This window comes from Podarcis gaigeae (genome assembly GCF_964106915.1).
Source record: "Podarcis gaigeae genome assembly, chromosome: 7".
Lineage (NCBI taxonomy): Eukaryota > Metazoa > Chordata > Lepidosauria > Squamata > Lacertidae > Podarcis > Podarcis gaigeae.
Genome location: NC_139683.1, coordinates 36,654,137 through 36,681,743, shown reverse-complemented (window position 1 = coordinate 36,681,743; position 27,607 = coordinate 36,654,137). Strand labels below are relative to the sequence as shown.

The window sequence follows — 27,607 nt, the reverse complement described above, 5'->3', positions numbered from 1 at the left end:
CCTTAATCACGAAAGAGTAAACACATTTTTTCACCCATTCAGTTTAGAATTACTGATCTTTATTTTTTTGCCATCATTTTTCTCTGCAGCATTTTTAGGTAAGAAATTAATTTTTTATTTCCATTTTTTTAAAGTGTTTTTGTTCAAGGCTAGTGCTTCTGCTATGACTTGCAGAGACAAAATTGGGGTAGGGCTCATCACCACCTTACAAAGGTTCACAAGGAAGTGGGTGCAAGCATCAAGAGATGCACATTCTAATGGCAGAGGAGACCAGAGCAATAGTACATTTGCTAAGCTAGTTGTGTAGTTAACTAGTTGTGGCAGAATAAGGTGGGGATACAACTCCATCCACATTCTGTTTCAGCTAGTCATGTAACTGAATGCAGCTGGAGCACTAGTGCAATGGACAATGATCTCACCAGTCTAATGATGCAATACAAGGATCACTGTCTGGTTGCCTGGGATGTGGTCCACCTCTATTTCCCCCTCCTATTAAGGGTGTGGGTCATCAGAAGGCTTTGTTTACATTTAGTGGTTATGACTCATAGCCAAATGTGACTGACTGTTCAGTGCCTTGATGTTGCAATGTTCATTACATGATCCTCATTAGCTAGGTTGACTACTAAAGTTTCACTTTTCGAAAGCCTACTTTTCACCTAAAGAAAAAAAATCGCAAAAAGGCAACATGGCATTGGTTTTCTTTGTTTTTGAGAGTTATACCCCACTGTTAAGGCAGGATAGTTTACAAACAGATGTAATTAAAATACAATAAAAATAAAATATCAATACAAGTCATTAAAGTAAGAATGAAACGTGGCAGCTCATAATAAGATTAAAAGGCTGTTAAATGACATTAAAACATGGGATGTTATGACTCCATACTCATCTTTTATTACTTGAATTTATTTAAAGCAACTTGCAAATTAAAATTATAATAGAGCAGCATGTTCCAAAATTGGGCTTACAGTCAGTCACAACTCAGGCAGTTCACACAACACATACTAGATATACTACAGCAAAAGTTGTAAAATCAGATTAAAATCAATTTGTTTACAAATATTGAAAAGAACTTTAATTCTGTTGAAATACTTAGTCTCTTTGATTTCAGTGGGACAAGGCAAATTAACTATTGTTGGATTATACTTTTTGTCACAACAGTCACAGGAATTGTCTGTTGTTGTGCAGGCTTTACAGTACTTTTCTCTGCACAGACTTATGCCTGTGGAAGATCAGTGCTGTTTCATGAACAAAAATGTATATTGTGAGCTAATTCAATCATGATGATGATGATGATGATGATGATTTATTTGTACCCCGCCAGAGCTGGGCTCAGGGCAGCTAACATCACAAAACTAACACAGTATACAAAGAACATACGAACATAAAAACAGGCAATCAAATAATTAAAATACATCTTTAAATTATTTCGCAGCAAATTAAAATCTGGACAGATGGCAGTCCACGGGTAAAATTGAGAGCGGTTAATATTCTCCAGGGCCAACTGTTACCACTGGTCTTTAAAGGACCTGTGAGTAGGCTAGGAGGCCTCTTTAATGCTTGCTCTTATACAGAAAGAAAAGAATCAGGCTGAACCCTGCTTTGGTCAGCTGGCGGAACAGCTCCGTCTTGCAGGCCCTGCAAAAAGATGTCAAATTCCGCAGGGCCCTGGTCTCTTGCGTTCCACCAGGCTGGGGCCATGGCTGAAAAGGCCCTGGCTCTGGTTGAGGCCAGTCTAATCTCCCTGGGGCCTGGGATCTTCAGGGTGTTATTATTAGCAGACCTTAAGGTCCTCCATGGGGCATAACAGGAGAGGCAGTCCCGTACGTATGAGGGTCCTAAGCCATATAGCACCTTATACCTGATCCTGTACTCCACCAGGAGCCAGCACAGCTGGTATAGCACCAGATTAATGTGCTTCCGTGGCAAGGACCCCGTGAGGAGTCTCGCCGTGGCATTCTGCTCCTGCTGGAGTTTCTGGGTCAGTTTCACGTAGAGTGAGTTACAATAATCAAGCCTGGAGGTGACTGTCGCATAGATCACAGTGGCGAGGTCAGGGTGAGAGAGATAAGGGACCAACTGCTTAGCTTGGCGGAGGTGAAAAAATGCCGCCTTTGTTGTAGCTGTAACCTGAGCCTCCATGGAAAGGGAGGCGTCTCTTGGCGGAAGGTGCTGGCATAATTGCGCCCCCGCAAGGGATGGGAGTTGCCCCCCAACCCCATATAGTCCTGACCCAGCCAAAGGACCTTGTCTTTGAAGGATTTAACTTCAACCGGCTCCCACGTCGCCATCCAGCCACAGCTTCCAATCATCAGATCAGTGAGTCTAGGGCCGATGATCATCATCATCATTCAGAATGAGTAAAAGAGGAAGACTCCTTGACCCAGTTCATCTATATTCAAATGTGTGTGTTGTGTTTTTCCTCAGAAATTAAATAAGGATGCTTTAAAATGGAGTTATTGTGTCCTAATTTGTACACAATTATTTTTCATAAATATCAAGCTGTGACTAAGTGCTTAATAGCTGGAAAACTAGGCTATTGCATGTTTGAATTTGTGTTTTCTTCCATTTATCTTTTAGCTCTTACCTTCACTGTCAATGGGCATCTGTGGAAGTATTGGACAAAGACAGGAGAATTCAGCAAAAGATTAAGAGATTTAAGGCAAAGCAGGGGCAGAATAAGTTCCTTTCAGAGGTATGTTGGTTTTATTGTTTTAAATTCAGTCTTGCAACTAAGCCCCAAAGGTTACTGACTAGCATTTTTTAAAAAAGAAAAACCCAGCCTGGTAGGATCTGGCAGTGTAAGGACAGGGAGCTGCAACATGCAAAGGAGAGAGCTTCCCTCTTTGGGTAGTATGCTGGGTGAAGAGGGATAGAGTACTTTGTTCCTTCATGTACCTGCATTCAGTTCCTTGGCATCGATGGCTACTAGCTGAGTGCTTAGATACAAGGCTGTTTTAGTGATGTACTTTACTCCTCTAACCCAGAAATAGTGCTTCAGGTTAAGAACTTTGCTTCAGGATGAGAACAGAAATTGTGCTCCGGCAGTGCGGCAGCAGCAGGAGGCCCCATTAGCTAAAGTGGTATTTCAGGTTAAGAACAGTTTCAGGTTAAGTACGGACCTCCAGAACAAATTAAGTACTTAACCCGAGGTACTACTGTATACTAGTTGTCAGATGTCTTCTTGCCTCCTTGTTCATTTTTTTGCTGCAAAAATACAAAGAATTGGTTTTAACCTAGAACCTTCAACAGTTTAGGCCCAATGTACCACAGAGATGGTAAGCTCCCATCATTACTTTAATGATGCCACATATACACTGATTTTAGAGCACTGACATTCTTGATGGGTGACTTTCAGTAATGGAACTGTCCCCATTACATGTTCACTAACCCATGCCTGTACGCTTTTTGGATACTTTGGGGCCTAGTCAGGCTGGCAATCAAGGTTTGCAGTTAAGTCTGTATGCAAAGTGGGGAAGTTCTCTGATACTTTGCTACCAGTGAAATTTTACTGGTTTGCAAGTGGGGTTGGAGTTGCTTTAGATGCTGGTCTGGACCTTCAGAATTGGGCAAGCTGTAACGTTGAATTAATTCTATGCAATCCATATGTTCCTTTCTCCCTTTATGAAATATTCTGATTGCAGAGATTTAGGCACTGTATGTTTGCCTTTTTGTTTTGTTTCCCCCTCTAATAAATTACACACGGCATACATCAGTAAACAGGATGCTGCTTGTTCATTTCCAGAAATGTTTGTGCTATTGTGGTTATAATGTTTTAATGGTTACAGCGGTGTTTTGACCTAGGGTTTATATTTGCTTTTAGTTATTAATCTCTGTACAAATTAAGAGAACAGCATCAACTTAGAGATGGAAATGTTGGAATGTTAAGGTTCTCATACAGATAATTACAAACTTGCGGTATTATAGCTACGGCTTTTGCCAGATTCACATTTTGCGTTGTGTAAATTAGCTTCATCTGGGTTATCTTCTGGCCTTTCTCTCTTGTGTATTAATTTTGCCTACCCTTCTGATGGCTTAAAGTTACATCTGCACTAAGCATGAGGGTTTGCAACCCCTCGCTTCAGACCCTCATTAAATGAGACACTGGTTACTATTAACCATAGTTAGAGGAAGAGGGGCTAAGGGTATATATAACCCCACTCTGCTCTGAGCTTCTTAACCATTGTTTCATCTGCACCATGGAATCATTTACCCCATGCATTGCCAACTTTCTGGACCCATGCAAATTTCTTGTAGGCATCACTCATCCCACACTGCAACCAAGCACACACACTTATCCGCCCCACCCAGCATTAGGTTTGAAGAAAGTCTTTTGGCCTGTAATGAGAGTAGAGTGGTATGAAAGCAACTGATGAGGAGTTAATGCTTTCTTCGCAGCTGCATTCTCCATGAAGATCTCCACTGCCACCCATTAGGCTTCAAAACAGTTCTTCCCTTATTGCAATTAGGCTTGGAAGAAGCCTTCTACTGTAACCAATAGGACACTTCTTAGAGGCTTAATTGCAGTGTAGGGAATTTTTGGTTGGGAGACGGTACAGTCACAGCTGGGGAGGGTTAACGCTTCCCTTTCCTTCTGACATACCTTGAAATTAACCCTCCCTGTTGAAATTAAACCTAATATGGTAGCCAGTACAAGGCTTCTTTCAAGCCTAATTGCAATGCAGTGGATCAAGGCTGAGGAGCAGAGTGAGCCCTTCTCCAGCTGTGGCCACTCCTGAAATTGGTCTCTGTACCACAGTTAGTCTTGAAAAAAAAAGGCTTTTCTTAGATAACATTTTTCAAGCCAAATTGCACTCAAAAGGGGGGCAAGGTGTAACAGGTCGTCTCAGTGACACCAGGTAGGGCTTTGGTAGGCCCCAAATTGGCAATCCCCTTAATTTTACCCATTTAAACAAAGAGGTTTTATTTTTTATTCTTTTCTTTCTCACATTATGTATTGTAAATTGTGGGTAATTATTCAGATATGACATGCGAGTGTGGTGTTTGGAAATGTGTCATCTACATTTCATGCTTTTAAACTGTGTGAGAAACGTTAATAAACAAGCAGAGTGGATACATTTTAGAATCAAAACAGTTAAAAACATCATATAAACAAATTACTATAACTAATAATAATGCATAGTATTTTTTATATAGAGTTGGATCCAAAGTTCCATGTCAGATGCTCCTACTGGTGAATATTTCCCCCTGTATCATTTCTGCACTCAGGGCTTTAAAGGTCACCACCTTTCATTCGTTTTCTAAAAGGGGGGAGCGTCATTGTCACTTTAAATTGGGACTTGATATGCAGTGGCAACCAGTGCAACCAGTACAATATAAGTTTAATATGACATCTTTCCCTGCCTGAAAGAGGTGCATATTCTCCTAACTAGCTTTGACACATCAAAACAGACTTACGTCCTACTTATTGATAGCCCAGAAAAGTGCACCCTTTTCACGACTGGGCAAGAAAGATGAAATTGATTGAAATAAACAGGTTCAGATAGTGCCTGATTTTGTATTTAGTTGTGACCCTTGAGCCATGCTGAAATCATGCAATTTTCTCCACAAGTAGCTAGCAAATTCACCACAGTGGACTGATTAAATTTTTGGTGGACACAGTCCAGATTTAAAAGGCCATTCACCATCCAAAATAGCTCAGCTGGATAGAATTTTGCAGAGGCACTGGCAGCTGAGAAAAAGGGGATTTCTTCTCAACTGTAGTGATATAATCCTTTAAAAGGGATCTAGGCCATAATTTTTCAGATTTGGCATGAATCAAGAGCATCTGTACTCTAGGCCTCTCTGTTTCATGCACCTTGGGTCCCCTGTAAAGCAGCATAGTGAAGAAGTGGAGGGAGGAGAGGATGTGTTGAGAGACAAAACCACAGATGAGACAGGCTAGCTGTCAGGGTAGCTGCCCAAAGCTAGTGGGCAAATTCCCCAAAGACCTCAAAGACACCTGGTTCTTTTCATCTCTCCCAACTAGTTCTGATGGGCAAGGAATAGGTAGAATCTCTTTTTGGGGGAGACAGCAATTCTCACAATGATACTTGTGTCATATAAATACTACCAACAACTACAACTACTGTGTTAACTGTGGAGCCATGACATGCTTATCCAGAAGAACCATGCATGTATTTCAGTAATCCTTAGCCATGTATCTTAGGTCAATATTATATTCCCATGTTGCAGATGAAAATTGCTTAGGTTAAATAGTGTATTTTGAGGTGAAGTGAGAATTGGACCAGGGGCTTCGTGGGCCACACTCTTAGACACCACAGTACACCAGCTCTCAGGGAATACTTGAGCACACATCATAAATAGGAAGCTTACTGATAAGATAGAGAAGGAGAAAAGAGTGAGAATTTTGCAGTGGTCTTTTTATTTACTTGTTCAGGAATAATAATCTATTTTATACAGCAATTATGCAACTTCTGTACTTGCGTTTTTATGTCACTTAGCATACATGGCTCTAGGTTTTTTTGTTTTTTTACTGCAAGCTGCAATCTTCAAGAATTCCAAATGCATTGCATGCTATAAGCCTTTTCGATTGCTCATTAGTGAATTGTAATTTCACACTTCATTTAAAATATTCTTAAACATTCTCTCAGTAAAAGGTTTCACACAGTAATTAAGAGGCCCAGTTAACAAAGTCTGAGAAGTCTGATTCCCTCATGGGGAGCAATCTTACTGAATTGTTGCATTTCAATTAACATGTTGACATTTGTCAAATATACATTACTTATTACTGTGGCCCCCATTTTTTTTTTTGTTTTCTGAGAATATTTGCTAATAGAAATTTCTGATATTCTATTTATGCTTTTCCCTCTTAAACAGATAGACGATGAACTTTTTAATCCCGATTATGTTGAAGTTGATCGAATAATGGATATTTCACATAGCAAGGATGATAATGGAGAGGTAAGGGAACCTGACAGAAGTGTGTATTTATGAAGTAGCTCTGTAGAAGTAATATTAGCAAGATGACATGCTTTAGTTTAGCTTGTAGTTGATAGATGTTGCCATGTTGGTCACAGAGATTGATATACTTTATGGGTTTTGTTAGTGTATAGGTATAGAAGTCTAAATTATAGAGAAGCGTTCAGCTTGAAAACATCCGTTTCTTTGCTAGTCAAAACATTGCCTTACCTACTTATTTATATTACATTTAATAGTGGTGATAAGAATATGCCTAGAGAGAAAGCAGAATATATGTTTTATGGGGACAAGAAACAGAGGAAGACTGTTTCAATCTGAGCACTGTTTTTTCCGTCTCATGGCACTGATCTTTCTAGTTATAGGATTTCATAATTACCTTTTTTTGCAATAATAGTATTGCATGTCTTACTTGAATATTTTTGCTCTTTAGCTTATAAAAATTAAGTTTGACAAGGTGAATCTCATTTTGCTAATGAACTACATGTGGCAATATATTAAAGTACCAAATATTCTCAAATTTAGAAATAGCCCTAATTTTCCTTTTTAGTGTTGTTCTCGTTTGTTAATCAATGCAAGCATTTCTTCAAGTCCTGCATTATATGGTAGCCAAGTAATTGTTAAAATAAATGTCAGTTTCATCATCATGGTATGTAGATGCAAGTTAAGGAGGCTTTGGGGAATGGACTAAATATTTTGTTATTCCTTTATAACCACTTTCCTTGAGCTGCATCTCTTCAAAGAAACTCTAGTGGGTTATTTTAAATAGAAGAGCAAGTAGTTTTTATAAAGGAACTGTTAACATTTCTTTATCACTGTTTATTTAAAAGTGACATAAATCAACAGCTGTCATTTTAATTATTGTAAGTTGCCTCCTGGGAAATTTTTGCTTATAAATTTATGGGGAAATCTTGTAACTATTTGTATGGATTTTCTTCAAAAATATAAGTCTTATTGTAAATCTTATTCGGTCTGCAATGTTCCAGTATAGTTATGCTTTGTTTCTCACTTAATCTCATTTTTGTTTCCTAATTAAAAACAAAGCCTGTGACTCATTATTTGGTGAAATGGTGTTCACTTCCATATGAAGACAGCACATGGGAATTAAAGCAAGACATAGACCAAGCTAAAATAGAAGAATTCGAGAAGCTTATGTCCAGGCAACCAGAAACAGAACGTGTGGTAAGATTTGGCTCTGAATAGATGATGTTACTGAAAAATAACATAATAATGTGGTTTTTGTAAATCACTAATGTATTTTGCTGTATTTGAAACAGGAGCGACCTCCTGCTGATGACTGGAAGAAGTCAGAAAGTTCCAGGGAATATAAAAACAACAACAAACTCAGGGAATACCAGTTGGAAGGAGTAAACTGGCTTCTTTTCAATTGGTACAACACGTACGTGTTACAACTTCATTGTAAAAGAAGAGAATGAATAGCTTAATTGTTGAAGTTTAACATACACCGCTATTTTAAAATGTGATTATTTTAAAATGTGATTATTTTAAATGTCCCAGCTATATAAAATAGCAAATTTTGAGATGGAATATATTTGTGTGTCTTTTGCATGCTCATATAAAATTTAGAGATTATTTTAAAAACATACTTTATAGTAACAACTTCCTTATTTTGAAAGAATAGTATTCTTTCCACATTCAAATAAGCAAAGCAGTTGCATTGTGGGAGTTCCATTTTTTTGAGAACAGAACATTATTTATTTTATGATGGAATATATGTGTGTGTTTTTAACACTTGATTGGAAGCCGCCCAGAGTGGCTGGGGAAACTCAGCCAGATGGGCGGGGTATAAATAATAAATTATTATTATTATTATTTATTCCAGGCGAAACTGCATTTTAGCAGATGAAATGGGATTGGGAAAGACGATCCAATCTATTACATTTCTCTATGAGATATATTTAAAAGGAATCCATGGTCCTTTTTTGGTTATTGCCCCATTGTCCACAATCCCCAACTGGGAAAGGGAATTCCGTACCTGGACAGAGTTGAATGTTGTTGTATATCATGGGAGTCAAGCCAGTCGAAAGACCATTCAGTTGTATGAAATGTATTTCAAAGACCCACAGGTAAATGTTTCTACTCTAATAATAACATATGACTTCTTTCTTGTATACTTTATTCTGGATCATTATCCTCTATTATTTAAGGTAGACATGGGCAGCCCTCTGCCTTATTGTATGAGGCCTTGGTTGTGCCCCCTATTTCATCCTTTCTATTATCCATTCTCTCTGCCCCACTTTGTGATGGGGGGGGGGGCGGACGGACAGAGAGTTGCATGTATGAGCTCAGCCATGGAGCATGGCAGCAAAAGCAGCATAGCATTCTTCAGGAAGGTGCTCTAACCATACATCCCATATTCAGGCCTCCAGGCTCATGTGTGTGCGTACCTCTCTGCTTTCCATAGCCTCTCTGAACCACACCTCTGGGTGCTGCACATAACAGCACAAATTGCCACTTGACAAAGAAGGCAGACATGGCACAGAGAGCCCAGAAGAAGGCAGGCATGAGCAGGGGAGTGGTTAGAACAAGCTCATACCTCTTCTGCTTCTGCAGATTTTAGCTCATGTCTCTTGTCTCTTCTCTAGTTCCAAACCTATTCTATCTATGCCATGCTCTTACAGATTCTTTGAAAGTGTCCACCCTTCTCAGCTCATTTGCCTGAGTGCTCCAGCATTGCATAGTTCCGTTGCAGTACAGTGTCCTGTTTCTCAGTGAGGTCCAGCATTCAGCATATTCTGTTCATTCTAAATAACATACTCTTGCGTCTACACTTGAGCTTAGTCAAAAGACCGAAAAGCATCAATCAGTAACACATGAATATATTTTGGTAGATGATAATAGGTAATTTTGGTAGATGATAATAGGTAATAGGTTGATTCATTTTCAGTGTTGTGTAACCTGATAAAATACTTTCTGTACTTTTAGGGTCGTGCAGTTAAGGGGTCATACAAATTTCATGCCATCATCACTACATTTGAAATGATTTTGACTGATTGTCCTGAGCTCCGTAACATTCCATGGCGCTGTGTAGTAATTGATGAAGCTCACAGGCTGAAAAACAGAAACTGCAAACTGTTGGAAGGGCTCAAGATGATGGACCTGGTGAGTACTAATACTCTCAAAGCTCCAAGAGATGTCTGTACAGACCATCCCATTAATCCGATGGGAAAGCGGGTTTGTGTTTCAGATGGCTTTACTTCAATTCTCTTTTTCAATATAAAATTATGAAAATGCAGAGATCAATTAACAAAAATCCTTTTTCATTTAACATGTTGTGTTAAGGGCTTTCCGTGCTCACTCAAGCTCCAAAATGCTGTGAAACTGCAGCTTGTAAGGGTCAAAAATGCATTATTTAGGCAATATGGATATGCTATGGTATCCTATATTGTGATTAGTTCAAGCTTCACCACTACCTTAGACAGATGAGTCAGTGACAGATGAGTAGACCTGTCACAGATTTGTGTGTTCACTGGAATAGAAATATGGAGTCTACGCAACTGAAGCTACCATTCCATGCTACAAGCACCCAGCTGACAACCTAAACCATTCACACAGAATGATAAAATCTAGAAGAGACCTTGAAGGTCATCTGGTCCAACAGCCTACCACAAATAAAGCATTTTATTAAAGCTTCTGGAATTGGAAAATATGAAATATATGCATAGATCATAAATACAGCCTAATAATTTTAGGATGGAAACTAGAAAACTTATCTTGGAAGAATATGCAGCTTCAGAGTTCAGGATTGTAGACTATTCCAGAGTCTTTGTTTCTTGCAGGAACACAAAGTGCTTCTTACAGGTACTCCATTACAAAACACTGTTGAGGAGCTCTTCAGCTTGCTTCATTTCTTGGAACCAACTCGTTTTCCTTCAGAAACCACTTTCATGCAAGAGTTTGGTGATCTGAAAACTGAAGAACAGGTAAATCACCCAGTATTAATTTACTTTACTATATGGAACAATTGCTGATTACTGCAAAACTTGTGTGGCTTTAAGCTTCTTCAGCACCATTTTCTCTACTCCCAAATGATCACTTACACAGTGGGGGACAAAGCCTTCCTGGCAACCCCTGAAACAGTCACTGGTCTAGAGTGGTGGTGGACTGAGTGAAGCATGCCAGAGGGTAAATATCCTCTGAAGGCTGACTAAATTTCTGATGTTCAGTTTGTAGGCTGAGGATGCCTCAGCATGCTTAGCTAATCTCAAGTACTTGAGCCTGAGACTCATTCCAGAGGAAAGGAAGTAGTAGTTGAACATGACTTATCTATGCAGAGTATGATACTGAGACAAAAAACAAATCAATTAACTTGTGAAAAAAGAAATACAACTTTAAAAAATGTCAAGGAAATTCTCAATAAAAGTGAACAATCTGCATAACATTTCTCTTTTGCTTTTATTTTGAAATACTAAGATCCGCCTGTGGTTGTTGTTCTTGTTGTAAAAACTGAAATCTAAATAGAAATAAAGCAAATTAAAAATCAAGAACCAGTTTTTATTAAGAACTAAGAACAGGAGACCAAGTAGTCAAGTTGCAGCTTCAACTGGAGGGTATACTCTGTGGGTTGTGTATCAAATAAGATTGAATTCAGGTGACCTTTGCCATTGATTAGTGCTTTTCCAGTTGCTTTCTGGAGGTGCCAACAGTTATAGCAGGTGGCCAGTAGAAGCTTTGCTGTGCTCTATATTTGCCCTTGACCTCTGCAAGACTAGGGGGAAGCACGCTTCACTGCTGACCTTGCTAACAAATTAAACCATAATGAAAAGAGAAAAAAAGAACTTCCACCTGCAATGAGGCATTCTTAGCTGTGTGAAATATTTGACAGTCCATTGACTGGAATGCCAAACCTAATTCTCCAACCCTTTGTTTTAATGTATCTATATAGTTTGTTTGTTTGTTTGTTTGTTTGTTTGTAAGTCACTTTGGGTTGCCTTGGGCAAGATAAATTGACTAATAAATTGTAATAAATACTAACAATTTCAGTATCTTACATTCCAATATAGTAAACAATTATGCAGACCTATGCAGAATAATATTACATATTTACTTGTTTATTTGCACATAATAACTAACATTGTGACCTGTTTGTAATCCATAGAACTTGCTTCCACATAACATGCTTACATAAGAGAGAGAACAAAATTAAGCTCTAGAAGTTAGAAAATCTTTCCTGTGCAATCATGTTTAACAGCACAGCATTATATCTGCACAATGGTTACCTTTAAAAGCAAGGCTAGAAACTGTTGTGCAAACCCTCCTTTAAGCTAGTCAGAGTTAGCACCCATGTAAATGTGACACTGCGCCATAATTAGTGCATACCAGGGGCTAAAATTCCTGCCAGGAATCTTTCTTGTGGCTGTATACAGGGGACTAAACAATACATAAAGTGTACCTTCCATAGATTCACAATCATTTATACAGGAATGTCATTTGACTAGAATGTTTTTATGTGTTCCTTTCAGAATTTCAACTGTTCCTGCTGCAAATACTTGTAGAGCCATAAATTCCTTTCTTAATTACCTAAATGTTAAATCATACAAATAGGTTTCTGACTGATTATAGAATGTAAAGAAAGGGTACCACAGAAAAAAGTGTTATTAATTATATGTAACAAGTGTGACTGAATTTGCATAGACAAGGAAAGAAAGGAAGGAAGATGATAATTTGAGGCAACTGTACACTCCCAGTCTTCTAATCTTAGTTAGGAGATGAACCATTAATCAAACTAATAACAAGTAGTGCAAAGTTTAAGTATCATATGAAAAGTTGAGGAAGGCATTAACAAGTGAAGTTTACCAAAATTATGAATAGTGCAAGGTATTGGAGTTGCTAATAACGTTTTAATTTATTGGTGTATTATCCAAGGTCACATCAGTACAGTTCCTAGAATTCCATCATGGAAGACAGGCAGGAAATCTATAAACAAGTGGTGGGCCATGAGCATACTTGAAAGTTGTTGCTTATATTCTGACCCTGCCCTCTGCCTATAGTGAAGCCATTGGTGTCAGCACAGGACACTGTCTTTAGCAGTACATCTCCCTTGCCATATGACAAAAAGTTATAAATGTTGTGGTCCATCTGGTTCCCACTGTCTCAACTTTCTGATATCACAAAGAATATTTACACTGTGGGGATAGAACCAAAATATAAAAGAGTACGCAAGATTATTATTTTAAACTTCATTCATTTATTTAACTAGGTGCAAAAACTCCAAGCTATCTTGAAACCAATGATGTTGAGACGACTCAAAGAAGATGTTGAAAAGAACCTTGCACCCAAGGAGGAAACCATAATTGAAGTTGAACTGACAAATATTCAGAAGAAATACTACAGAGCCATTCTTGAAAAGAATTTCACTTTTTTGTCAAAAGGTGGTGGTCAAGCGAATGTACCTAATCTCTTAAACACTATGATGGAATTAAGAAAATGCTGCAATCATCCATACCTTATCAATGGTAGGACTGACTTTTTTTTTAAAATAAGAAAACAATGAGGGGAGTTTGGCATGTGTGAATAAAAGCTAGAAAGCGTTTTTCAGTTGAGCTGAATATATTTTGCTAAATTTTCCTTTTGCATTTTAGACCAGAGTATCAGGACCTAGGCTCCTCTAACTCTCAAAACACTAAAAGGGTAATAGGACAGGAATGAATTCTCAGAGCTCTAGGCAGCAGCAATAATTTCTAGCTATGTGAGATTGATTAGATCTACTGCAATTTACATGCGCGTCCTCATGCATTGGAAACTATGACCGCACTGAGGCAGGACTCTGTGGTGTCCTAGGAAATGCTGTGTGGCTTCTTTGTGACATGATGTTCAGTGATGGAGAAAAGGACAACCCCGTCTGTTCAGTCATGACAGAAACAGCGTAGCAGTTGAGAGACTCACCTTTCCCCTTCCTGTACTGGCAAAAATTCAGCTTTCACCACCATAGCTAACAATCTACCACAGCTAGCCATCGGTGGCTACCATCCTGATCCTATTGGTATTGTGGTTGCAGGTGTCAGGATCCCATTTCACTTTGATGTCTAGCTAGCTTCCCACAGCAAGTGCAACACTTAACTCAATATTTGCTTTGCTGCGCTCCCTCTTAGAGGCTGCAGTCATTGAGGATGCTAAGTGGAATTTCTCTCTTTCTACTGCAGAAGTGAGCTGCATTCTACACTGGGAACTGAGTCAGGGTGACAGCAGACTGGGATTGTGCCCAGGATAGATAGGAAAAAAACAGACATACTTTAGCAGAGAGCGTGGAAAATACTGAGATTACTATTGAGGCGGGGAGGCTGCAGAGACCAAGCCTAGTCAGTACACATTCTGTGTATGGACTGGAAATGCAGTTCCTCTTTACTGCAGTTTTGCAGTGTAAAATACATTGTGGGGTTGCAAAGAATTGTAGGGTTATGGTGATGGAATAAACAGTGGGGAAATCCCCATAGACCATTCAGGTTTAGAATGTGGCAGCCATCCTTAAATCTTCCCATGAATAGAGGATTTGAAGGTGTTTAACTTACGAACCATTCATCAGGCACACAACCCTCAAATGGGACTACTCTCTTAGCAGCTTAAATAGCCCTTGCTGGGGGTGGAAAGTGCTTTTATTGTCTAGTCCCAATTAACTACCTACCATGATTCAGGGGTGGGGTGTCACATCCCTGATTCCAATTTCCTTTTCTCCATTTAGACCTAGAATGAAGGGAGGCAAATGGTAGGCTAGCCAGCCAGTTTTGTGCTTATGCTCAGCCTTCATGCTGTTCGTACTCTTGGATTTGGTTTTACCCCTTATTTAATTTTTTGGTTTTACCCCTTATTTAATTTTTTTAGCCATTATTTTAGTATTTGCCTGCCTAGTGCTACCCAGTAAATTATATGCTTGAGCAAAGATTTAAATCCTTGTTCCTGCCTTGCTCACTGGCCATTTAAAGAGTTTGATATGGTACAATAATAGAAACAATATTTCAAAAACCTGTATACCATTTAATCACATTCCTCCCTAAGTGAGCTGTATATGCAAGCTACCCTTGCTGCTCAGCTGTTACTAATTCCATCAGAGTTGTAGGAGAGGGAAGGAAACACTTTCTCTGAGCTATGAAATGTTTTTTATCCCTCTGTAGGCTGAGGGTTCCTGAGGTATGAGTTTTATAGCCTGTTGCAAGTGGCATAAGTCTCGCTCTGAAGCTTGACTGAACCCAGTTAGAGCACATAATCATACCTACTATGTGGCAGTGCAGGCTACGAAGAAGTCTCATTTTTCAGCATGCATTGCAGCCTCTAGTAGCTGGCCAGTGGAGTTTTTTGGGACAGTCTGGAGCTTACTGACTCCCACTGTGGGAAAGAAACCTCTGGAGCATTCGAGGACCCACTGTGACCAACCGGCAACACACTTTGAGGTAGCTCAACTTCAGAGGGATCTTGACTCTGCACTTCCTGCAGCCCCAGTTGAAGTACTCCGTGCCAGAATTGATAATGTGTTGTGGGATTGGTTTCAGTTTATACAGTCAGCTGATGTGGACAAGGTGCTGGCAGCAATATGTTTTCAACCATGTGCCCTCTTGACCCCTGTCCCTCCTGTCTTATTAAATCTGGTCTGACTGGTTGGGTACAGAGAGTGGCTAATGTTTCACTGCGTGAGTGAATAATCCCTTCTGCCTTGAAAGAGGTGGTGGCATGGCCGCTTCTAAAGAAACCAGCTCTGGACCCCTTGGACCCTGAATAGGGTTGCACCTTCACAGCCTGGAGGTACTTCTGGAGGGAACTTGTCACTGGAGGCCCAGGTAGCCTCAGTGGCTAGAAGCACCTTTACCAGCTGTCACTGGTATGACAGCTGGGGCCGTTTATGGGGTGCAGGATCTTGGCTACAGTACTTCCGACATTGCTTACTTCAAGTTTGGATTACTGCAGTGTGGGGCTTCCCTTGTGCTTGTTCAGAAAGCTATAGTTAGTGCAGAACGATGCAACATGATTGCTGACAAGAGTGAGACCCTGTCAGCATATAACACCTCTGCTCAGAGACCTGTACTAGTTGCTGATCTTCAACCAGGCCGAGTTCAAGATGTTACTATAAATATATAAAGCCCTTAACAACTTGGGAGCAGGTCCCTTGTGAGATCATTTTACCCTACAAATGCCCACCCGACTGCTTCTATCTGCAGAACTGGCACTGTTGCTGGTGCCACATAATACTTGTTCTGCACTTACAATAAATTCATCTTTAGTGTGGCAGCACCTATGCTTTGAAACTCCCTGTCTATTGGTGTCAGGCAGACACCTTTACTGTACTCTTTTTGGTGCCTGCTAAAAAGCTTTTTTTTTTTTTTAATGCAGCCCTATCCAGACATGTAGAAGCTGTTGTGTGTTTTAATCTGTTTTTGGCTTATTGTTCATTTCAGTTATTTTTGAAAGTTGTAAATACTTGCTTTTACTGTTTTTAACTGGTCATTTTATTGTTTTTATTCTTTTCATAAACTGCTTTGAAGTTTTATTACCATTAAACAGTATATGAATGTTCTGCAATTAAATAAATAAATAAAATTGCCTTGCTGCTCAGCTGGCTAGTAACACCTTGTCTGAGTTATAAAATATTTTTATCCCTTCATAGGCAGCGGATACCTGAGGTATAATAGTTTTATAGTTATTGTACATTTAAAACGCTCTAAAACTCAATATTAAGGAGTTTGGTTTGTTGCTTATTTAAATGGATTATCCCTGCTTTAAAAACCTTGTTGTTGAGGGACAATTTTTTGGATGTGTTTTCTGTATCTAAACCTTCCCCCCAGTTACATTAAAACCTCAAAAATTGGTTGTAATAGCGCAAGTGGTACTAGGACTGTATGTGAGAGATCCAAATAGAAAATAGGAACAACATGTTGGCAGCTGATCTTCTAAAACTTATTCTGACAAAGTTAATTTAACTAAGCTGATAAAAGTCCTGCTGTCAGTGTTCCATGTCAGAAGATGCGCACATACACTTAAATGTGCAAAATAAAAGATCATAGCATAAATGTTCTTTATATTTATGTTTCCACCACATAACTTGCTATGTTTGCAAATGAAATGCATGTTTGTACATGCTTTGTGCTAATGTTTTAGTCTTAATTACTACTTATCAGATGTAAATAAGATGCGAGTCCCCCAGTTCCACTAGAGAAGAGGGAGTTTCATACTTGTAACACATTCTTGCTTTCCATAAGTTTGTGTGTTCATGTTTATCTTGTTGATTGATAATTAACATATTTATATGCAGTTGCTTTGTTTCTTAAAGAAGCATGTTACTATCATAGCAAAGCTTTTCTGATCAACTGTGTTAGCCACCCCTGCTATAAAAGTTAATGGCTGGAAAATTGTCAGAATTAAATATTGAGTCAGTAGTGTGAGATGCTCAATGTGAAGCTGACTTTTTACAAGGCAGTACTTTCTAGACATATGAGGACACCTGAACAATCAGAGGAAGATTTTGCTGTGTCTTTTTTACATGATATAGACAATTATAGCTGAAGATACTTGGTTGGTTCACCTTATTTCATCTTAGACTCTTAGCAAGTTACTATAATTTGTGTATGATTTGAACCAGTGAGACAGGCTAGAGCACAGGATAGTCATAGCAACCCTCCGGTGTGTATATGCTTCTGCAGAGCCAGAGTGGTGAGTGGCTAGTATGTTGGAAACCCATATTCAAATCCTTGCTCAGCGCAAGACATTATCTCTCACTCAGTTGTCATTCTAAATGCCTCTGAGGAAAGGAAACATGTAAATACTAAAACCGGCAGTACAGTTTGGGACATAAATAATTTCCTGCATTTTTACTGCAAGAGTCTCTGGCATGTCTTAAGTAGGAGTACCTGAAAGTAATCACTATTTTACTTATCTCCTCTCTACTGAAGTTGGCAAGACTGGTTGGCAAAGCATCCTCCATAACAATATTTTAGGAATTATGGAGACTAGTTCTTTCCCCTTAGAGGCACAATATGGCCTAGCTGCCACCGTGCGTCATAAACTTCAGTGTACTTTGTTGGTAGAATGTGGTGGTATTACTCTGGCTTTAAAAAGGTGTTAGATTGTAACTACTTAAGGAAAGGTAGTGATAGAGCACCTGTCATTCATGCAAAGCACAGATTCAGTCTTTGGCATCTCCAGGTAAGGCTGGGAAAGATTCTTCTTTAAAAACCTGAAGAGTCACTGCCAGTTAGTGTTGAGCCAGATAGTCTGACTTCATATAAGACTGATTTCTATATTTTATGTACTGATCAGAAACTTCTTTAACGCCACATATGTGTTTTCATTGAAATAGGATACAAACTGAGTGTGTGTTTTAATAAGAAGAAGCAGCATCAGCACAACTGTCTACAGTGCTAATGAACATGAAACATGGGCAGGAAATAGTCAGAAAATGGGTTGTTACTTTGTTACTTCATGCTTGATCCAACTGTTAGGCACTCCCTGCTGGAAAGGTGATAGTGCCTGTTTGGACCAAAAGTGGACCCATGGCTATTGGACAGTGCTGCCACTAAAGACTTGGCATTAACATTAGAATGCATAGTATTTCTGGGGATCTCCCCTGAATTTTTAAAATAAACGTCCCTTTGGAAGGGGTCATAAGTGTTTCTGTTGGGACCCTCTAATACCCAAGCACACCAAATTTATGTACACGGCTTGTTCCTCACTTTGTAAGCTAACAAGTGTCCATTTTGCCTCACACCAATCTTTGCCTTGTAAAAATTTGGGACATTTAAATTAGAATGTGTTTATCATCAGAATACTGCTACTGTAATGAACTATTACTATAGCACTTTGACTGTTAATACGGATAGGTTTCTAAGACCCTTTTGGAAAAAGGATTGGCTTTGCCATTATGTCTTTCAACCTAGCTGTTAGATATTGTCTTTATATCCTTAATTTACTAATTAATTATTCAATCACTCCTTGCCCCCTAATTTGTTATGACTTCTGGCTTGGCACCTCTTTGTTGTTGTGAAACTTGTTTGCTGGAAGCTTTTGGGTTCATTGTTCATTTGTGCTTCCATATTTTCCATGTTATTTTTAGCTAAGCAAATGCAGCTATGTAAATATTTCTTCACTTATAAAATCCATAGACATTGTATAGGGAGCTGGAAACAGGCTCGTAGTTTTATTAATAAAACCTTTAGAGTATTCACATATTGCTGTCCAATCTCTGCAGGTGCTGAAGAGAAAATTTTGGAAGAGTTTAAAGAAACACACAATCCTGACTCTCCAGATTTTCAGCTCCAGGCAATGATCCAGGCTGCTGGCAAGCTAGTACTGATTGACAAGTTGCTGCCAAAACTGAAGGCTGGTGGCCACAGGGTGCTTATCTTTTCCCAGATGGTGCGCTGCTTGGACATACTGGAAGACTACCTCATTCAAAGACGGTGAGAAAAATATAATCCAATTCTAGGAAATAGCAGTTATTCAACGTGCTATCAAGTATTTAACCTGTATTGCAAAATATGGAAACAATGAAACAGGCGCTTAACATCATGAAATGGGAAAGTGGATAAGTATAGCAATAATTGTTCTGTTGGTTGTAACCTTTCACTCACAATCATAACAGACCACCATTATATTCATGGTTAGGCTTGACAACACTTTTAGAATAACTGGTTCACATTATGAATAGGATAAAAATGTGTTTTCTACTAAATACATATTCTGTAGTAAATATTACAAGCTAACCAAGCTAATACAAAAATATTCTGTACCTTTATTCTTCTGCTGCCTCTTAATGCAGGCTGAAATATTAAAACAGAGCAAGAAATCAATAGCTTGATTATTTTCATAACCAAGTTATTTTGTTAACTTGCACTCCCCATGCTTTCAGGAAAATGCAAGATTATTGTCAATGTGATTTTGAAATCAAGTTTGAAAACATGGGAAACATTTGCTAAAGGCAGAAAATGGGAGTGAATTCTATCTCCTCTTTATATTTGCTTCCCTTTACACTCTACCATTTGAGCCTGGGCTGGTTGGCACTCATCTGTCTCAGAAGACAGGAAAAGAGGGTGCCTTCAGGGGTGAAGTCAAACTATTGGAGAGTTACAGAGCCTGCTGTGACTGTAGAGACTGAGAGATTCATGTTTTGTTGCAACTGGGGCAGCAAGATTTAAAAGGGTGAGGAGCACAACTATAAATATTGTACTTGTTTAAGTACATAATGTTGATTCCCCCCCCCCCTAAATTCTTTGCATAGATGCTCGCCTTGTTTTTAGGTTCTGCTTGTAATACAGTACTGCTCTTTTTCCCAGGTATCCATATGAGCGAATTGATGGAAGAGTAAGAGGCAACCTACGTCAAGCAGCTATTGACAGGTTTTCCAGACCTGATTCTGACAGATTTGTTTTTCTATTGTGTACAAGAGCTGGGGGGTTGGGCATTAATCTTACTGCCGCTGATACCTGCATCATCTTTGATTCAGACTGGAACCCTCAAAATGATCTTCAGGTATTATTGAAAGTGTCAACTGACAACCTTTTATCTTACTGCTATCTAGAAAGGAGTAGTCTCTTGAGAAATATTATAAATTTGCAATATACACAAATAGTTTCTTTTAAGATTTTATTTGAATTAAGAATTGTTCTAAGGCTTATACATGCTGCTTTTCTACAAACTGAAACATGGTAACCATTCCATATTTTTCCAGGCTCAAGCTCGATGTCACAGGATAGGACAGAGCAAGTCAGTGAAAATCTACAGGTTGATAACAAGAAATTCTTATGAAAGAGAAATGTTTGACAAAGCAAGTTTGAAACTTGGTCTTGATAAGGCTGTGCTTCAGTCCATGAGTGGAAGAGAGAACGCTACAAATGGGGTAAGAACAGTATTCATATATTCATTCAAAAGCCACTTAAATTTGCAGTGTACTTTCCATATATTCTAGTTTCATCGAAGAGCTTGAGTTGTGCACATAACTTTTATTATTTTTGTAAACCGCTTTGAGGTTTTTTCTTACAATCAAGCTGAATATAAATTTTATGAAATAAAAAAACTAGACATGATGTATTTTTACATTTAATGTACTTTTTTTTAAAAATGTGAAAAGCATCCGTTGGGAGGGCTGATTATTACTGGGATTGTGGCAGGCAGAGCTTCAATATTCCTCCTAAACTGTGTTCTAGTTTTGTCTCCCCATCCCAAAAGAAGACTGTTAGAAGTCTTTTCTTTGAATTTAGTAAACATTTCTTATTTTTATTCTTTTTTCTTTGGTGGAGAAAGCTGATTGTAAACTGTTTGACATAATTTTAACAAGAGCTATTTCTTTTGCACACACATTACAGGTACAGCAACTATCTAAAAAAGAGATAGAAGATCTTTTGAGGAAAGGCGCGTATGGTGCTCTAATGGATGAAGAGGATGAAGGTTCCAAATTCTGCGAGGAGGATATAGATCAGATTCTTTTGAGGCGAACACACACAATCACTATTGAGTCTGAGGGCAAAGGCTCTACATTTGCAAAGGTGAACATTAACATTTATGGGGTTGTTTTTTGTTTAAATGGAAATGTACATTGAGTGATCTTTTGTCTCTTGGTGTGCCTCCTTATAGCTTAAGACCCTTATATCCCACAAGGCAAGCAGGACCTAAGGAGTCACTATGCCAAAATATATTCCAAAATTTTCCTTAGTCCTGCACAAGTGTGTGTTGACACAAATGCAGCCTCAAAATCATGCTCTTTGTATGTCTGTGAGCCCCACAGAAGACAGTTTGAAAATTTCAAAAGAACATAAAAAGGTCTTGACAGACTAATTCTTCTCTTACTTTCTTTAAAAAAAATTATATACCACTTAAATGTAAAAATAGATAAATTTCAAAGCAGTTTAGATTTCAGATCTAAAGCTGACACAAATGGCCGTAGAGAATATGTGTTTTGGTTATTGGAGCACTTAACCCCATTCTTCATGGCATATCAGCAGTGAGCATTGATGGCAGTTGCAGACAGGAGTGTAGTCTGTTGCATCTTAAAACTAGATGGAAAGTGGAGATGGGCCTAGAGCTTGCAGACCCTTACTGCAAAGTTCTGTGTACAGATAAGCAGTAGCAATTCATGGAGGCTTCAAATGTGTCTCCATCAATGGTTTATAGAGAAGGCTACAACCCTTTGGGAATATATGGAGTAAAATGCACATGTGTGCACACAGATAAGCATGCACATGCACATATCAATGCAGTCATCCAACCCCCTCTTCAGATTTTGCTGCTCTGCAAAAGATCTTTGCCCTGTCACTGAGAATAGAACAGGTCTTTTTTTCCAAAGGGAATTTTACATTTTAAGATAAAGCATATCTACCCAACATTCAGACACTTAGTTATTTACAGTCTCAAGCACCTGCAGGTGCTGCAGGTAGCCCATCAGAGTACCTGACTTTGTTTATAACTTGATACCTGGAGCACCTAGCAGACTTTTATTCAAAATGCAGGCCTCATGGCTGCAACATCCAAACAGTTGATTTTATTCCCACCCCCCACACATATCGAGCTTCACAGAGCTGTAGAGAAGTCAAAAGGTTGCTCATTGTTTTGTGACGTTTTGGTTGGTTCTAACACAGGTATTGCTCAAGTATGGATTTTAGGGGGAGTTTTTCCTTATAAACACAACTTGACTGCCTTTATTTTTATAGGTCTTTTACAGTGGACCCTCTGTATATGAATTAAATTCGTTCCGGAGGTTCGTACTGAACCTGAAAAGTCCGTAACTGGAGGTGCCGCTTCTGCGCATGCATGTGGCACGCAGAGCGCTTCTGCACGTGCGCGGGCGGCAAAACCCAGAAATATGCACTTCTGGGTTTGCCGCGTTCGCAACCGTAAGTTACATATCCAGAGCGGCATGTAACTCAAGGGTCCACTGTACTTACATTGTTATACCATAAAAAAAACACCAAGGTGAATAAATGCATATTTATTTATTTATTTTTGTTAATATATATCTTTGAATATTGATTGGAGATAATTGTTGTATTTTAGGCTAGTTTTGTTGCATCTGGTAACAGAACAGACATTTCACTGGATGATCCTAACTTCTGGCAGAAGTGGGCAAAAAAAGCTGAGCTTGACATTGATGCCTTAAATGGAAGGGTGAGAGAATGAAACCATTAAATACTTTTAGATCACTATAATGTTATTTTAAAAACAAACAAACAAAACATCTCTTTTTTAATTATAGAACAACCTAGTTATTGATACACCAAGGGTAAGAAAGCAAACTAGACTATACAGTGCAGTCAAAGAAGATGAACTGATGGAATTTTCTGATCTGGAAAGTGATTCTGAAGAAAAACCCAGTATAAAACCCCGTAGACCACAGGACAAATCTCAGGGTTATGCACGAAGTGAATGCTTTAGGGTGGAAAAGAATCTGTTGGTTTATGGGTAAGTAAAACGAGCCTCAAATGACTTACTGCCGTAAATTTAGCCAGACTGCCTTAATGAACTGCCATTAAGGTGAGATTAAGAGCCTCTGTCTAAACTTTGCTCCTATAAAGTTGTATACAGTTATTACAAATAAAGGATTACAGGATCAAGCTCAAATTGATCCCCAAATCTCAAGACTGCAGAAACAGCTCTGGAATAGAATTTCCTGAATAGATTTTCCTGCTCTGAGCCTATAAGGGCTATTGGCATTAAACATGTGTATTTTATTATTTCCAGTATAGTTAAATTGTGGCTTTTATGAGCAGTGAACTTGCTGCCTGCTCAGTAAAATAAATATTCTTAAGTCCTTGGTGCTAGAAACTGGATTCCCTGATGTGACCTGCAAATTCAAAATGTATTTAATGCTAACACCAGAAGCCCCATTCTAGCTATCATTTGGGAGCTAATGTCAAAATGTGAAATCCAGTTCTAGATATGTGCGCTTTCTATTTTTCTTGTAGTTGGGGACGATGGACTGATATCCTCTCACATGGGCGCTATAAACGCCAACTAACAGAACAAGATGTGGAAACCATCTGCCGAACAATCCTTGTATATTGTCTCAATCATTACAAAGGGGATGAAAACATCAAAAGTTTTGTCTGGGATCTAATCACTCCCACTGCAGATGGACAAACACGAGCCTTGGTTAACCATTCTGGTATGCTTAAGCACATTTTTCTTTTGTATCAAACTCTGTAGCATGCCTAGCACAGCGTTCTAAGGCTGGGATGGGGAACTTGTGGCTCCCTATATGTTGGATTCTAGCTCCCATCAGCCTCGGCCAGCATGGCCATGCTGGAATTTGTGGTGCCATAACAACTTAATCACCATATTTGGTGCGGTGGCTTGGTGTTGACTTTGAGATGGGAAAACCAGAATAAACTCCCTGTTGTAACATTTGTTCCAGGTAACAACAGATCCATGCAGTCCTTTCTTATAATGCTTTGGGGGGTGCATGAATGTACAAAAGTTGTTTCCCCCCCCCCCAAAAAAAATTCACAGTGCTCTTGAATTGGTACAAATTAAAACCAAATTTGTAATGGTGGCGTTTTTTTACACACACACCCCCCCCCCCCATTTTGAGAAGTTGTTGTGGAAGAAGTGGACCCTAGTTAGCTGACTTAGGTGTTTAGCAGTTTCATTTCTGACTCATTTCAATAAGGGTAAATTGGACTGCTAACAACTTGGAAAGTTAAGCATATTTTTTTGAAGAGAGTGAACCCTGAAAGGGTAGGAGTGATGGCTAACATCACAAGGCAGCTAAATTGGTTCCAGTCCCCCCTTTTTTCTTTCTTTTAAAAAGGGTTTAACAAATATTTAAAAGAGCTACTGGGGTCGCCTTTATAGCACAACAGGATTGAAAATAAAAGCTGAGACTATTAGGATGTTGAATTGTGCCACAAGTACTACATTCTGTACTTTTCTTTGTTTCTGCCATATCTTCCTGCACCTGCAACCCTGATTGTAGTCTCACGGACAGTAATGCAATAGTGAATGAGAATTAGCTTTCCACATGTCACTCTGTGTGCACTTTGCAGTTTGTCAGGAGTGAACGCTGAAAGAAGAGCTATATGAAAGTGATTTCACAGATGGGTGTCCCCCTTTGACATAGAATCAGTGCTAATGCTTTCTGTTGAAAAATCATGCATGTGTGTGTTTCTTAGGCTTGTCTGCTCCAGTGCCCAGGGGAAGAAAAGGTAAAAAAGTGAAAGCCCAGAGTGCACAACCTGTGCTGCAGAACGCTGACTGGCTTGCAAGTTGTAACCCAGATGCCTTATTTCAGGAGGACAGCTATAAGAAACACCTCAAACATCACTGTAATAAGTAAGTTTTTTAATTTCCTTGCTTTTACCCAATGACCTAGACTTTGATGTTTTCTCAGTATCCATATCTTAGTACCATGCAAAGACCCTATAGATTGCTGTGACTATTGCATTTAATCTGTGGTATATCACTAATCAGCTCCAAAGTTGACTTGGCTGTTAACAAGCTTTCTCTGAGTGATTAGTTTTAATCAAGCCTTCTAAGGATGCAGTTTTCATTTTATCATAAGGAAGTGTTGGTAACTGTCATGGCAAAAATGTTCCTTGCATCTGTTATCACCATCATGATAATCATTTATTGCTTGCACTTCGCCCTATTGTGAATGAGATTGGTCCTAGAAAAAAAACACCCCAGGTGTCAAAAACCAGGGTAAAGAGCCAAAATGATTTCTCTACAAATTTATCTGTATAAATTGATACCTTTCCTCTGGCTTTCTCTGTTTATTTAAATACTTGGTAAGATGCTTTCACAAGTATACCAGATTGATTTATGGTATTCTTATGAATGATACTGATATGTAAAAATGGGGGGATGTAAATTCATTGGAGCTTACTGCTACTCGTGTACCATGTGTATGACATTAATCCTATCATGCTACTCAAAGAAAGTATCAAGCGATGCAAAGTGTTTTGGGGAGAGAACAGATATAGGTTGTAATCTTACTTGGAAATGAGTGTTATTGAAATCAATAGAACTTTAAAGTAAATATGAGTGGGATCAAGCTGAAACTTTTATAAGGATTTGTTGTCTTGAGCAAAGAAAACATTTCACTTAACAATCTGATGATGTTCATAACAAACCCACTGTATACAATTTAAGCAACTTCCATAAAATCCACTTGTAGCATTCAGTGCCTGTTCAAATGTGTGTCTCGCAGTATAGACTTGGTGTCCTATCCTCTTGTTGCATTACAGTATATGAAGATCTAAACTACAGATTAAAATCATTCCAATCTCACCTTTTGTAAATATTATTTCTGTAAGTGTAAAACAATGTAGTTTAGAGTTATGCAGAAAACTCTGTCAGAGCATCTTCTTTGCCTACTTACTATTTGCTTCTTACACCAAGAAGGGTTAATTGCCGTACAGAAGCAAATTAAATCCTGGAAGAGTGAAATGGGGGTGGGGGGGGGAAGAGAAGGGGAAATAGCCATCTCTTTTCTAGAGTTGCTTAAATTGGTGAATAAAGCGTTTACAAATCTTAATGGAAAAAGTTTGTGCTTTTATCTGCATGCTATATTTCTACAGTATTAACCTGTAGTATCGTACATTCAGCTGCTTAAAAATGCTGCTGCTGCTCCTTAAAGTGCTTAGGTGCTGTATATAGATTATTTAGGGCACTTTCCCAAGAGGTACAGCTGATAGATGCATGCCTTGGACTTGCTTGTGTTCCTTGAACATCTGCTTCCTCCCTTCTTCCCTTCTCTCCATCACTCCCCCCCCCCCAAAAAAAAAATCTATATGGCAAAAGATTTCTGAAATTGAGCAGAGTTATAAAAGCAGTTTGTGATGTGGCATGAAGGTTTGGCATTAAAGAAAAACAAGTCAAAAATTCCACTGGGTGAGCAGAAGCCCTCGGGCATGTCTAATGTTGCTCTTTGTATCCCAGTCATTGTGCTTGTATGTGTATTATTTATTGGGTGCCCTACTGAATAACAGATGTGGTGCTTTTTCTATGTCACATCCATAGACATTGCAAACTTGTCTTTGGATAGATGTACATTCAACCTGGTGACATGACCCTAGGTGAACTGCATGTTTTGAGCACAGAAGTACCTAATTAAGAAGTTTCTGTAGAAGTAAAGAAACTATAAGAAGTTGTGCCAATGCTTTGCATCCAGATAGTATGATGTATGAAGCAGAACTTAGACAGCTTGCTGTATTCAGATCCAGAAGCCCCTCAGGGTCATGGATATTTCTGCAATTTTTACAAACCCAAGAAGATAAAAGTGTGATGGTACTCATTTTTCTGTATCATGGGCACCATATTGTTATAAATTATTATATATTTTTAGAGCTTCTCAAGATTCCACTGTATCTTGAGCAGGCCCATTCTGTGAGTAGTTGTATTTTTATCTGTGCTAAATCAGGAATAGCCATCTCCTTCAGCCTGGGGTACAGGCTTTCCCTAGCCAATCTGCTGAGGGACCATCACCCACTCCTGTAATCCATCCACATTGGTACATTGGCTTGGATAATCCAAGCATCTGGTTTTGGGACTGAATTGGACTTGGTCACCCTTAATCAGGAAAAGGACAGAGGAAATGTGGTCCTGTTGCTTCTGCTAGATCTCTCAGTGGCCTTTTGATACTATTGACCTTGGTGTCACACTGGACTGGCTTGGTAGGTTGCAAGTTTAAGGCACTGTATAGACCGGTTTCTATCTATAGGGAGAGTTCCAGAGAGTGAAC

The 27,607-nt window shown here is 38.9% G+C and overlaps 1 protein-coding gene and 1 long non-coding RNA gene across 9 annotated transcripts in view; one reads left to right on the top strand and one right to left on the bottom strand.

Moving 5' to 3' along the window:
* The window catches only part of LOC310848764, a 202,969-nt gene that overhangs the window by 98,140 nt on the left and 77,222 nt on the right, over positions 1-27,607 (bottom strand). The gene's annotated exons all lie outside the window — the stretch shown is intronic.
* The window catches only part of CHD7 (chromodomain helicase DNA binding protein 7), a 142,131-nt gene that overhangs the window by 94,935 nt on the left and 19,589 nt on the right, over positions 1-27,607 (top strand). For all 8 annotated transcript variants that reach the window (XM_083747506.1, XM_083747499.1, XM_083747505.1 and 5 more), the window contains 16 exons: positions 2,578-2,692; positions 6,838-6,921; positions 7,981-8,118; positions 8,214-8,335; positions 8,780-9,023; positions 9,883-10,059; positions 10,737-10,880; positions 13,157-13,412; positions 19,127-19,337; positions 20,211-20,406; positions 20,606-20,773; positions 21,240-21,419; positions 22,924-23,034; positions 23,123-23,328; positions 23,832-24,031; positions 25,038-25,197. In XM_083747506.1, coding sequence (XP_083603632.1) covers positions 2,578-2,692; positions 6,838-6,921; positions 7,981-8,118; positions 8,214-8,335; positions 8,780-9,023; positions 9,883-10,059; positions 10,737-10,880; positions 13,157-13,412; positions 19,127-19,337; positions 20,211-20,406; positions 20,606-20,773; positions 21,240-21,419; positions 22,924-23,034; positions 23,123-23,328; positions 23,832-24,031; positions 25,038-25,197 — 2,712 coding nt within the window. The remainder of the gene's footprint in view (positions 1-2,577; positions 2,693-6,837; positions 6,922-7,980; positions 8,119-8,213; positions 8,336-8,779; positions 9,024-9,882; positions 10,060-10,736; positions 10,881-13,156; positions 13,413-19,126; positions 19,338-20,210; positions 20,407-20,605; positions 20,774-21,239; positions 21,420-22,923; positions 23,035-23,122; positions 23,329-23,831; positions 24,032-25,037; positions 25,198-27,607) is intronic.